The following is a 14,163-nucleotide window of genomic DNA, read 5'->3' on the forward strand; positions in this document are numbered from 1 at the left end:
CTCCGGATTTCAGCTATCATGATGCTTTTCTATCCTCATGGTCCAGTAAAAAAGAGTAATAAGACATAGAAGTAATGTGGACTACAAATTAAAAATGGAATTTTGCAATTATACAGAGCTGTATTATCTAAACTGTCGGCCATGTAACTTCAAGATTTTAATTGCTGAAATCAATTTGACCTGTCGCATGAATAAATCTACAACATAATTTGGTACCTTGCTTACTTAAGGTCTGGAATCACTAAGCATTTGAATTTGGGATAATATATTCCGTGGATATAGCAGGTGAAGCCCAGGTCTTCAGTGGATCTGGTATGCAGGCCCTTTCTGCCTGAACAGCCACACTGAAACATCAGAATTACATGTATAGCGTGGTGTTACTGCAGGCAGTACCACTGAAGAAAAAAAACAGTTATCTTGTGTTGTTTCTTTTTTCTTAAATCTACTGAAGAAATAGAAGTAATTGAGAATACGGAAGGAAAGTCATTCACACAATTTCCCCCCCCCCTTTTTTTTTTTCTTTTTTTTTCTCCTCTTTTCTGCTGTCTGTTGTTCTAAAAATCTTGACTATCTTCCCTAGTGAAATTGTTTTCTCTTGCAGCTGGGCTTGACCCTGTTGGATAATGAGGCAGTGATATGTACTTATGAAAGGAGCAGTGACACAGAAGTGCTCTGTGTGGTGATTTCAAATGGCAGAAGTGGTCATATACTTTCCTATTGCTTCAAGCAACAAAATATACTGGTTTTATGTACTAGAACACTTTAAAAAATGGATGGCATTTCTATGGGGAGATCTAGTTGGAAAGATTCTCAACTAAGACTCAGTAGTTTTATCACTGCTTCTAGACAAGATAGTGAGACCTAATTTTTACCTATGTAAATTGACCTTTCTCAGTCCTTTTAAAAGGTACTGAATATGGTTGATAGAATCGGAATAGTAATAGTCAGGAAGACAAACGTACCTTCCTACAACCATTTTGCATTAGATTATAAGACTTTTAGTTACTTTAAAATCAAATAATATAAAACATTGCAGATAATCTCTTGCAGTATTGTAAGGTTTACCTTATTTTTTTTTTGCTCTTTTTAAATTTTACTTCATGTTTTTATTTAGAACTGGTAACTATGTAGAGAGAGCACAGCCCATATTCCGTTAGTATCTTTCAAGCTTTGCATCTTATCGACAAAATCAGTATATATGGGCTGTAGGATATTCACCTTTCCATTCAGTTCATAGCAAGCTGAATGTTTTCTTTATTCTTAAGAGCTGTAATACATCATTATAATAACTTAGGTAGTAGTAGGCAGCCCTCATCATACACGCTTCTATTCCATTTGACACATGCACTAATCTGATAGAGCAAAATGTTAATCTTGATAATGATAATTTCTGATATTTCCGTGAAGTCTTTCATCCTACCAGATCCAAAGGCTCTTAGAGATTTGCTGTGAATAACTGAGTTGTGCCACACTCTGTAGAAAAGCCCTGCTTTTCTAACAAAGGTCAGCAGTGCACTAAGAAATCCTTTTTTTCTTTCTATGCAAATTATGATAACGCAACTGTGTAGACAGTTAAGTTCATTTTGCATTCAGCATGCATGTTTATGCCTAAATATTACAGTGACAGGCACACTCTACCTAAGACAGGAAATACTGTGCATGCACAGCCTTTTAAAATTGGTGCATAGCCATAAGATATCTGCATGAAAAAAAAGAAAAAGCATATACATATCCTTGTATTCACCACTAACTATGCTGGGAATGTTTGCCAGTGCTTGTTTTAGATTCCATTTACAGGCTAAGCAAAACATTGCTCTAAATGCATTTTCACTGGCATTAGTTAAGAAGTAGCTCATTATGATGCACTACTGAATACCAGAGTGATGGAGAAAGCAGGTACCTAAGACAAATCCAATGAAGCCCTGCCAGCTGTAGTACTCATGACTGCAAAGGATAACAAACAGACAAGGGAATTTCAAGGAGAATTCAGTTCAGGGAAAGTTAAGGAAAGAAAAGTGACTGAAAGTTCCCTTCCATCGCAAGTCTTTCAGAAAAAATAATACCCCCAAGTGTGGTGACCCTGTTAGGATTTCCTCCCCCTCCACCCTGGAAATGGATGAGAAAAGAAGTAGATAGAGTTGATTGGGATGATAGGGGACTCTTCGGAATTGTACTAAGAGCTATAAAGAAGAATCCTACTTTCCATAAAGCCTTTCATCCTGGGGAACAGAAGTGAGGTTAAAGCAGAGTCCAGAAAGAGTGGGAGAGATTATTACATTAGTTATCACAACTTTGTTATTTCTCTAAATATTTGGAGCACAGATACTCTGAAAGTATTTAGTACACTATGCTTATATAGATGAATCACCATCACAGCTACTCACTGAACTGGGTCAGGGCATTCTCACTACAGACATATTAGACTGTGTCTGTAAATGGCTATTAAATGCCATGAATTTCTAGGAGCATCTGTGAGTTGCAGGAAGTGGTGCTACTGATTTGATGGGTCTCTTTTTTTATCACATTCCTATAAAAAGAGAGAAGGAATTGCATTGCTAGCAGAGATGTAAAATCAGGTCGGGACTGTCGCTAGTTATTTAAAGGTATTGCAAAGCTTTTTGTAAGCCTGAACATATTACATGCTGTATTTTGGCTAAACTCCATGTTTTGTAATTACATCCTCTTCTCCTCTTCTCATACAACTTTTGTTGTCACAAGAGGATGCCTCTTTCCTTGTTTTCCTAAACCAGGTGTCTGGGTAGCAGTATTTTAATCTCATCGTGATCGCTCTGAAAGATAAATTCAAGTTGCCCGAAATGCAGCATGGTTTCTGCATCACTCCCTGCAGCACTGCAGTGTATGGAGAGAAAGCAGGTTTTGAAATTTATGTTCAGGCAGAGGTTCCATTTTTCTCCGTGCTTAAGTACAAGTGCAAATCTGTTGGTTTGGCTTCCTCCTCCATTACTCCCTCGCTACAGTATAATCACTCCCAGGAGCAATAGGAGGCTTACTACTTTAACTTGAAAACGTATTTTGAGATCATTGTAGTCAAAATGCAAGTCATCACCATCCCATTAGCTCTTGGAATGCTTTCAGAGCATTGACTGGTTTCTGCTTCCAATTTGATGAGCTGGTGAGTGTAGTCCTTGGATGGCATTTTCATAAGCAAAATCCTGAGGGAGATGGTTGCAGTTGTTACCATGTTAGCCACCTGATGAACTGCCAAGGTTGTATTGATAGCAAGCAAGAGGTATGTCACTATAAAGAAAACAACAAAAATAGCCTCTTTCTGCTATTTTACCACTGTTTTCTCTGTGGGTACAGTGTTTGCTGGCAGAGCAGTGCCCACAAGCCTGCTAACTGGAAATGCAGGCAAATTCTCCACTAGCACAGTGATCTGGTCTTTGCCATCTGGTAGCCAGCTGTGGGCAATAGCGAATATCTGAGAGCACAGCCTAGTGAAGACATCCACCAGTCTGGCCAAATGCACCATGCCAAAAGTAAAATTCCCATCACGAAAAGCAATCGAGGCATAGCCTGTTGCCAGTTTCCACAAAGACAGAATTGGATTGAATAAGAATTGAAGCTACTGTTTCTCACCTGGAACACTCGCAAGTATAACTGAGGGACTGAGAGAGAGGCTGATTAAGTTGCACTTCAAATGCCAGAAATTCAACCTTATTCTGTGGCTAATGGTTTTCTGTAGCACTCAGTCTGCAGCCAGTTGCATGTTGGACTTTCAATGAACTTCAGTCCTCTTTCCTCTGAGGGCTCTGCTTTGGTGGCAGACATCCTGATTCCTGTACTGCTTTGTACATTGCTAGGGAGAGGTACATAATGGTTTAGAAGTGCCATTTATTAGTAGTATCATCTCTGTAAGCAACTCTATACTCTTTTTGCTCAGGACTGTGAGATGGTTTATGCACCAGGCAGTGAATAATGACACGTATATTTATTATTTGCTGAATAAAGAATTCTTACTTCTCCTTTTTTTCCACTTTTTATTTTTCTCTAGTAATTACGTGGAGTGTCCAAGTGGGTATAACATCTTTGTTATTTATATATATGTATAAAATAAGTGCTGATTTCATAACTTTCCTCTCAGTGAAATACAGCTGTGTTTGTGTATTCTTTTTGCAGAAAGGTGTCTAAAGTTAGAGGAAGAAGGTGAGGGAATGTGGTATAAGCCAAAACATCTACATCAACTTAACCTTGCCACTGTGGAGCTTGAGAGCAGGTAGGACTTAGTACAAAAATGTGTATTAACAATCAGAGTGTATTTTCCTGTGCTGGGAGCATCTTGGATGCTCTTACTGGAGAACATCTGGATCACCAGCACCACATCACGTGCTCTGCGTCACACCCCATCCCCCTCATGTGTATGTCTGGACACAGGAGAGAGGGTGAGGCACAGCACTCATGTCCTCAGCCTTGTTTTTCCCAGCAGGAGAACACTTGGCGGTGAGTCCAGGCAGCATCCAAGCACCTTCACACAGTGCAACGGCTTCAGCTGGGGGCAGAGAATCCATCCTCATGTTTTATTCATCCAAACTTCCTCTCCCCACTCCAGAAATCTACACTCATCTCTTCACTAGAGAATCTGTCCAATTTCCTCTCATTTAGCGCCATGCTGCAGCACTCACATTTCCGCCGAGTACCTTCACTCAGAGACTGATCTGCGCTAATCACAAGTCCAACTTCTCAAGAGTGAAGCGTGGGAGAGAGAGGGAGATGCAGGCTCATGTAATCTGATCAGTCTGTTTTGTTATACCAAATATTTGATTTTCAATAGCCAGCTCCCTTGGAAGGAAATAAAAATGCAAGAAATCCAGCTTCCTTCCCTTTTTGCTTTTTTGGTAAGATTTTAGGTTTGACTCATCTCTCCCAGGCTAATTGTCAAGAAAGTGACAGATCACTCATGGTTGACAAGTGAGTAATTGGGAGAAGAGAGGGAGTGCAGCAGGTGTCAGTACTAATTTGGTAAAACAAACGAGGGGAAAAAAAAAAAAAAAAAGAGGAGTAGAGAGTGGTATGATAGTCACTTTCACAGTCATGACGCTACAAGCACTTCATACAAAATGTGTACAGGATTTTACAATGCTTAGAGCATTAACTATTAACCAGCCACTCCAGACGCACTTCAGAGGTGGCCTGCAGTTCACCGTAAGAAGATGCTTTTGAGTCTCTTAACAGGAAAGACTGGTTCACAGCACTGCTGAGGAAAGGGATGAAAAACAGCTTCATGATTCTCACCTATCACATTACTGGGCAGAGCAGCCCTTGCAGTGGGTAGACCTTTTGCCCTCACCCTGATGGGCTGCACTAGGCTTGACCATTAGGAAGGTTACCACCACCAGAGCTGGAGCATTCTATTGCTGTCAAGATCTCTATTGCCCACAGCTGCCCTAATTCTCACAAACTGAGACTCAACCTGGTCCTTGGTCATTGCCAGGACCTAAATCTCACTTACTGGATGGAAGAAGTCAGCTTTGTGCCTGGAGAGTTGCTCTGGCTCTGAAGAGAACAGCTGAAGATTTTGCTGTGTTTTAGATATCAAACCCTTGGAAATCAATTCTTTCACTTACCTTCCAAATCTGCTCCTCTGAGCTCTGTTTTCTTACTTCAATCTCAGATGTCACTGAAACTGCCTCAACACCAACCAGTGTTCTTGTTTTGATCCCTGTAATAGCGTTAGCGAATACAGGCCAAATAATGGATTCTGCCAGCAGACTCCTAAGACACACTTTTGCTCTAAAGTGATGGTACAAATAGCATTGCAGCACTTCATGTTTATTGTCTGCTAAAGATTTCAGTATCTTATATGCTCTATTTCAAAGAAAAATGCCTTTTTTTTTATTTTATTTTTAACTGCTGGTACTGGAAATTCACCAGAGATTCAAAGAAAAGTATAGTTTTTTCCAGACTTCAGCATAGTTATAAAGAATATTGAGGCTGCAGGGCACTTTCTGCTCTGGCTTTCATCTGCACAGCCCCTGGTGTCTTGAAATCCTGCTTTGCTTTCACCCATGGATCATTTGGGCTAGCATAGTCCTGAAGGGCAGCCCCAGGTAGCAAGCGTGTTTCTATGGGGTAGGACCAAAGTGAATGTGGTACCCTCTCTTGAGCTCCTTTCTCCTCAGATGTCAGTGCATCACCTCCAAACACCTTTGCCTGTATCTTCAGGAAAAAGCAAGATTTTTTTTTCTTCTTGCTTTATGGGATATAAGTACTGATAATTGGAAACACATTGGGGTTGCTTTTATTCTTTTTTCCTCCCCTGAAATATAAAGAGACATCTACCCCAGGTGTATGGAGTGGATCCCACTCCACGAAGCATCCATGTGTTGGGGAGCACATCCATTCAACCTTTCACCACGCGGACCTCAAGTCAGCAGGGAGGAGAGCATACAGGTGCCTTTGCAGCTGATCTAACCCATAGGCGTGGGTTGAGCCTGCCAGCAAAGTCATGCCGTCCTTCTGCCAAGGCTACCGCAGCCTCGAGAGTGACTTTGGGCACTGCGTCCTCAGGAAAGACAGCGCCTGGGGATGCCGACAGCTTTCCCAGTGCAGCCCAACTGAGTGTTATTACTATGACAACCTACAGGTACGGATCTGCGCAGCGCCGGCAGCTCCGGCAAACCCTGACTGCATGTGCATGGCTCAGAGCTGGGGTCCCCTGCCTAGGAGAGGGGTAAAAAGCACTCCGAGCCACAGGTGCCCCTCCCTGGCTCTGTCCTGTTGCTTTGGGGTGTAAGGCAGTGTGGGTGTTTAAGAGACATCAGCAGCTAGGATTTTTAGTAATCTTCTGTGGGACAAAGTAAGGAGACTGTTGCTTTTCTCCTAGAGTCCTTCTTCAGAAAATCACCGGACCTATAAGAATATAAAGCTGCCCCTCAAACTCTGCCTTCCTCAGCCTGATTAAAAGGTAAAATGCTCCCATACCTCATGCACGCTGCATGCCTCTGTGTGTGTGCATGCATGCATGCACACATTACTTTCTTACTACTATGACAGCACATGCTCCCCAAAGCTATTCACAGCATTAGAAATACAACTCCTCCCTCCAGTGCCCTGTATGTGTGTGGCTGGGGCTTTCTGCTTTGCCTCACTCCCAGCTGATCGTGGGCTGATGGTCACGACTCTGCTCCTCACCTCCGGGCTTCACGCTGAGGAGAGAAGGATCGGGGAAAACGGAGAAGCCGGCACACAACTGCCCTACGGAGCCGTCGATAACTTGCTCCCCGCTCAGCAGAACCACACAGGGGAGGGGAGGGAGGAGGGAGGAAAGAAGGGGAGGAGGAGGAGGAGAAGGAAAAAAAAAAAAAGAAAATCCAGAGAATTCTAGTCCTGCAAAGGTAGTGAAACTGAGTGGTCAGAGTTCATTTGCTCGAGAAGAGCAGAGAAGAAAGAGGACATTAAATGAGAAAAAGCAAGAAAGGTCTGTAGCTCTTTTTCCTGATACTAGCAGTGTTTTAGAGGGAAAATGATTCCTCCGAGCAGCATGACTGAAGTCAGCGTGGACAGTGTGGAGAAAGAGAATGAAGTGGAGAGCACAGAGCAGCCCCCATCTCCAGCATCAACCACCAGCCAGGAATCTAAGGTACTTAGATCTCTTATTTCTTTCTTTTCCTGCATTGCTCTGATTTGTGTTTGAAGCTCTGTGGCAGGATCAGCAGTGGAGAGCTGTGAGCCACCTCCGATTGCAGTGTCTGCTCTGACATTCCTACTACTGAATCCTCCCTGTCACCCGTGAGGCTCAGGAATCTGAACTGGGGAACAATTGCCTTTTGAGATGGTTGGGTTCGGGGAATTTGGTTTGTGTTTTCACCTCTTTATTACACTAGGGACCTGGAGGAGGAAAGGGGGTCAGGGAGGGGATCACTGCCAACAGGTGATTTTAGCTATTTTCACATTGAGCATCAGATCACTTTTACAGGGTTTTTGTTTGTGGCTGGAATGATTTATTTTCTCTTGTGTCAAGAAAGGACTATTTTGGTAGGAGACTTTGGATGTTCCACTTCCCTCATCCACTCTAGCAGACCCATCAGTGAACTTTCACTGTTTAACAGGCCAGTAGTTGAAATGGGATATGTGACAGCTTTGGCACAAGAATCCTTAAGTACACTACCCAGAAAAGGATTTTTTTTTCCTAGCCTTTTATTTATTGATTACTAAATGTGGTTCATTTTACCTTACTGAAAGCCAACATCCAGCTCAAATGGAATGGCTCCTAAATTTTTAATTGACTAGTACAGGAAAAGTTTTTCTGCCTGCCAGTATGTGACTCGGAAGATTGAGTAGCAAGGGGAGGAATGTAGTATCCTTAGATAATGAATGTTCTCTGCAGCTTTCCTGGATAATGTGATTTTACTGATCCTCTGCTACTTACTTATGATTGATGTCATGATAGCAGCCGCCAGATCTTCCTGTAGACTTCCACAGTGATGCTGTGTGCTGGGTAAACGTATCAAAATAGGGAGGTCCTCATCACTTGGAGCTTACAGCTGGGTAGAGGCTTAGCAAATACCATGTGAGCAGAACAGCTGCCTGACAGGGAAGGTCTGTGTTGGCCTGAGTTTAAAAGGCACTGGCTGCTTGGTATAATGTAAGAGAGCTGCTATGTTATTCTGCAGTTAAAACTAGGTTTCCAGAGAGCAAATCTCAAGAGTCTGTGTGGGTAGAATTCTGACGTAGGCTATGGGATTTTTTTATTTTTTAATGCTGTAATCCAAGGAGGAGAACTAAGGTATCCCCAATGTAGAACAACCTCTGTAAAAGAGTTCTCCCAGCAACAATATCATCCCCTGTTCATTTGGTTCACTATACACATTCAGCACCACTGGGACATTGCTGCAGTCTCCCTGGTGTGAAGGGAAAGAGTAAACATGTTATTGGTTCAGCCCTAGACTCTAAAAGAATCTGGTTGATAGGTACCTAAATCCTCCCACAGAGAGCATTTCCCCAGAATTGCTGTTGGTATTTGTGCAGTGGGGAGTTCAGCCCCCCAGTGAGGTCCCAGTAGGAACTGGAGCCTTCACTGCACTGCCAGCACCAGGTTCTCACATGTGCTGGACTGTGTCTGGGCCGGGTGGGATGAGTGCTCCATTTGCTCCCAGGCACAGCCAAGCAAGTTGTTACAGAGCTAAGGTGGTGCTCACATGAGAGATTTTCCCACTGGGTCACAGAGCACTCAAGTTTCCCAAAATGAGCAGACAGGCAGGAATCCTAAACAAAGAGAAAGCAAAGTGCTGCGTGTAGAGATCCTTCTTTCTCCTTATGCATGCTCTCAGAAGAATGACAACAGGAGTTAGGCACATCTAGCCAGAGAGCAAAAAGACTACTAAGCAGTTTCTAATCAAACATTACCATCATCAATTTTTCCAGTCTTGAGAGCATTAGGAGTGATACACTGCAATAGGCAAAAGCCGTGACTGTGCAATTGATGCCATCACTTGCATACGGATATTTTAAGTAAACATGTAATCTGTGTATTCACGTTTTAGAACTGCAAATAAGATCAGAAAATGTTCTGTATTGTCATTTCAAAGATGGAGTCAAAAGAGCCCTCTGATCACTAGATTAATAAGATTTTTTTGTCCTAGTAAGCCTAAGGATGGAAAAATTATCAGTGATTTCATGATTCTTTTTTTCAAGAGAGTTTACATACTTCAGAACCCAAAGACTCTGACAAAGACATATGTCAGTGTGTGCCAATGGCCTGTGCACTAGCTTTCATTTCACTGTATCTTCTGCCTACGGTGCTGTCTTGTCAATCACAGAGGGTTTTGCTTTCTTCAGGTACCCTCTGTTGTGTAAGTTAACAAATTCACGTCTTCTGCAGTTACTGCAGAACAGTTTGTGCAGGGTCTAATTACCCCACAATAGCTTGTTTCTGAGGTAAAACAATATTATGACTCCAAATATAGAAACAGAAACAACATGGATAATAGCAACCTTCAAAATGCATTTGAAAACATTTCAGTGGAATGACAATTTTGAAAAACTAATGTAGAGCTAATGTAGAAACATTGCTTCCAGCCTTTTGCAATCATAGACTGTGACACATAGTCCCTTACAGTAACAAAGTCCAGAAAAAGGGTTTTATCTAGCACGCTCCAGGCTGTACTCAGAAGATGACACAGAGAAGTTACTGCAATTCTTGACTAGCATGAGTTTGAGAGGCAGAACTTTAGAATGTTGCTAAGTACCTAAATCTTGGAAGAATGATTTGAAGGCACACACCCTTGCCACAGGAAACTAGCTCGCCTGCAATAAATGCTAAAATTTTCCACCACATTTTCCTATGGATTAGGAGCATATTTACTGGTGAGTACACAAAGACACTGAAAGCTGGAAGGCCATCCTCTTGTGCATGTCTTCGCCATCATGAGCACCTTCACGCCTGAACTTCAACAAAGCTGCTCAGAATGAGGAAATTCAAATGCTCTTTTAATTACACCATGATGTCTGGTCTCTACAAGCAAGCCCATTTTACATGTTCTAAGTAGTAGATGTAAATGTTCTACTACTTTATAATGTAGTAGATACAGTACTGTATACTGTGAATGTGTCTTTTGGACTGTATGCCCTCACATACTTTACATGTAGCACTTCCATTGTAATGCCTTGTTAATACAACTTCAAACAGATATCCAAAGGGTAGTAAACACTGTAACTGGGCCATCCTGTAGTACTACACGTACTGCTATTGTGCTAAATACCCTAGAGCTTGAATGGTTAAGAATGCTGCAAAGCTAATAATTAACTTATCAAATTAATCTGTTAACTCTTGAAAACATTTACTTCACATCTAAGTATGACTTAAGTGGATACTTGAAGTATATTAGGAGAAGAACTTTATGAAGGTACCAAATAAATGTATGTCGTTGCTAATTCTGTTACATGCATCTGCTTGTAATCACGTCTTCAACCTGCTTAGGTCCTTCACATCTGCCTTCCAAAAGGCAAATAGACAATTTGTGAAAGAATTTTCTATATTCTCAACTCAACGAGGGAGGCATTCATTGGCTCATGAATCCTAAGGAAGGATTCATTCCTGTTGGTAGCAATTAAAGATGCACTACACACTTGCGCAACTACTAACTTAGCAACAGAGGCAGAAATGCGCTGGAAGCAATCAGATCATATTTCTGTGTATAAAGGTACCTTGAATTTAGTAAAGAAAGCTAAAATTTGGGGGGAAGGTGAGTCTAAAGAAAATATTATCACATCTGACAATATTTCTGTATGTTCTGGCATAATTGGCACATAACTCCTTTAGCTTTATCCTTTTTATATTTAACTTGCACATCTATATGAAGAGGAAAGAAACCATCTGCTGATTTCTGAATAGGTTTGAGTCAAGTCAGTATTGCTGTATTGTGAATAATGACTGGGGATATTCATAGACAGTGGACAACATCTTAGAAAATGCCTTTCCTGTTTTTAAGTTGGAAGGGAGCTTGAACATCTGTAATGTTTAAGCTAGTACCTGCAGGATCGGTCAGCACTGGTCTTCGGATTATTAGTGTCTTGTTTAAAGTAGGCAAAACACTTGTCAGGTTCTTGCCTGCACTCTAGAAGGAGTATTAAACCTTGACCTTTGTCATTGGAAGCAATCTCTCATGTAAAAGTTACTTATTTATAGATAGTAGTGAATCTCTATGAAGGCCAAATTTTCTTTCACAGCTTTGCCCATTTCCGTCTCCTTTTTTTTTTTTTAAAGTTCAGGTATAATTATGATGTGCTGCAGTCACGTATCTTTGGTGCAATATCTTCACACCAGCAATTTCATTGGCCTAACAAATTGCTTACACTCAGGTCAGTTAGGTAAGTTGAACAGCTGAAAATGGGAAAAAAGAAGTAGAAACTGATCCTCCAAATGAATATGACGTTCGGAATATGTATTTCGCAAAATAAGTGAGTTTCTCAGTCTGGCACTTCTGCACACATACTATTCATTAGCCAGTATTCAGGGAAATGCATACTTCAAGTTCAGAAATGTCAGTTCAGGAGATGTAGCACAATTGTTCAAGCTCTAGCTAACCTGATACGTTATACGTAAGATGGAAGTTGCTGAAAAGTAGTAAAACAAGAAATTGATTCAGCATTGAGGTTCAAGGTATGGATGTAATTTACTTATATTCCCAAATCGGTTGAGAAGGTTGGATTTACTTTCTCCTGTTTTGCTAGTCTAATAGAGCAATGTTGCTTGCATAAGATTTCAAAACCAGGTGTTAATATTAGATAATGAACAATGCAAACAGCTTGAAACTCTTTGGATTTTAATAGGATTGTGTGGGATTTAAATCATATAGGATTTGTGCTGTGCACGTAAGCAGAGATCTTCCCCATTTAAAGAGTTAATTCTTTATGAGGCTCCATAGATGGTTACTCATCAATGAATATTTAAAGAGGCAGAGAGTATAGTGTGCAGTTAGTGTTTCACCCTCCACACTACCGCTAAATACCCAGTATGTAAACTACTGGTGAGGTTTTCAAAGGAATACCAAAGAGCTTAAAAAAATCCCGTGGAAGGGTTCTCCTTAATCTTACCCACATGCCTCTGCACAAAATGGTGAGTACATACTGTGAAGTAAGACTGGGGAAAATAAATGTGCTTAGGTCTTTTTAAGATGCTACTTTCTGTAGCAGATTAAGTAACTAAAGGATTTCCTTAACAGTAAGAAAATAATACCCTATCAATATTTTCTTGAACAGAGTTCTTGTATTTACATTTATTTTGACTTTTCTCTTTCTTACGTTTCTCCTGATTAAAACACTCTGCTATTGTTTTTCTTTGAGATAAACGTTGCATAATTTCTTAGGTGCATTGAGATATCTAAGGCAAAACAGAAAAGTGATCAGTTCATTCTCTTTTATCCACACTTTCTACTTTGCCAAAGTGAAGAAAATGTCTATTAGCTTTCAGCAAGTAAAGATGACTTGAATCAAGTCTGGCATGGTAAAAACAAAACAAAACAAACAAACAAACAAAAAAAACAATTTACTAGAAGTGCAAATTTTTACTGAAAGAAACAAAGTTGCTTTCAAAGCTGGAAGACAGTCCAGATCTGCTATCACAGCCTATTATCTGGTATCCTCTTTCTTAAAGTAGTCCTCAGAACTTATTGCTACTCTTTTTGAAAGACTCTTCCAGCACCTGGATGTTCTAATGGCTAAGGGATGCCCTCTGCCCTTTCCTTCTAATTCCAGTCTAACTTTGTCTCTGGCCAACTTGTGTGGCATTGTACTTTTGATGGTATTTAGCTGAAACAGGTTTTACCATTCTTACTATGTGTTTCCGTCATTTAGGAGTAGCCTTTTATACTCTTTCCAAGCCTTTTATTTTCTAGACTAAACAAGTCAGGCTAATATAAGATAAACTCTCTGTTCTTCATCTCATTCTAATGGCAGATCTGTTCACCTGTTTCAGTTCTTGAAAAACATTGTCTGACTTTGTGCAAAATATTCCACATGAGCTTTTGTACAATATCACTAATTCGTCATTAACTTGCCCAGAAACCCTGCTTTTTAAGGTCCTCACTACATCCTCTTTGTGTGTTCTAGACACCCTTCAGTCAGTCTGAAGTCACAATCCTATTTCTCTTCCATGATTTTCAATTATTAGGATAGATTCGTCCATCTTCATCTGGAGTGGTTTGCATCAGGTCTCAAGTGCCTAAGCATGCATTTGCACTGCTGATCTCCACTGTATTTCTGTAACTCCATCTCTCAAGCCCCAAGCCTTTTCAGTCTTGATAATGCCTGCAGCCTCATGTAAGAAGGAAATGGCCATATGACGCACTTTATCTTTGCATCACATTCAGTAATGAAAATACAGGAAGCAAGATTGGCCTTAAAATGGCTGGTGTTGTTATTTGAAGAACTCCACTAATGGTCTTCCTTCAAGCTAGTATTTCTTTCAGCAGAAACTCTCATCCATTAGACTCACTTTCCTTCACATCTTACAATTTCTCCACTACTTCCATTCTTTCATGTCTTGGCTAATAGATTCCTATTTGATAACACATTGAAATAGACCAAATCTTCCTTAGGTCTACCAAATTTTCTTTGACTAGAAAGATAACTAGTCCAAGACAACTAGTCTAGGAGGATCTGGTTGTTTTCTTTTGTTGTTGTTGTTGGCTGCACTGTTGGTTG

The 14,163-nt window shown here is 40.8% G+C and overlaps 1 protein-coding gene across 2 annotated transcripts in view; it reads left to right on the forward strand.

Annotated features, from left to right (window-relative positions):
• The first annotated feature begins 7,102 nt into the window (after positions 1 to 7,102).
• The window catches only part of STAC (SH3 and cysteine rich domain), a 73,661-nt gene continuing 66,600 nt past the window's right edge, over positions 7,103 to 14,163 (forward strand). The window contains exon 1 of one of the 2 annotated variants that reach the window (XM_426020.8): positions 7,103 to 7,600. In XM_426020.8, the coding sequence (XP_426020.3) occupies positions 7,484 to 7,600 (117 nt within the window). In that variant the 5' untranslated portion in view covers positions 7,103 to 7,483. Of the gene's footprint in view, positions 7,601 to 12,453; positions 12,578 to 14,163 lie in introns of those variants that run through there. The other variant, XM_015281697.4, reaches the window with a different exon arrangement.

Source organism: Gallus gallus, chromosome 2, assembly GCF_016699485.2.
Source record: "Gallus gallus isolate bGalGal1 chromosome 2, bGalGal1.mat.broiler.GRCg7b, whole genome shotgun sequence".
NCBI lineage: Eukaryota > Metazoa > Chordata > Aves > Galliformes > Phasianidae > Gallus > Gallus gallus.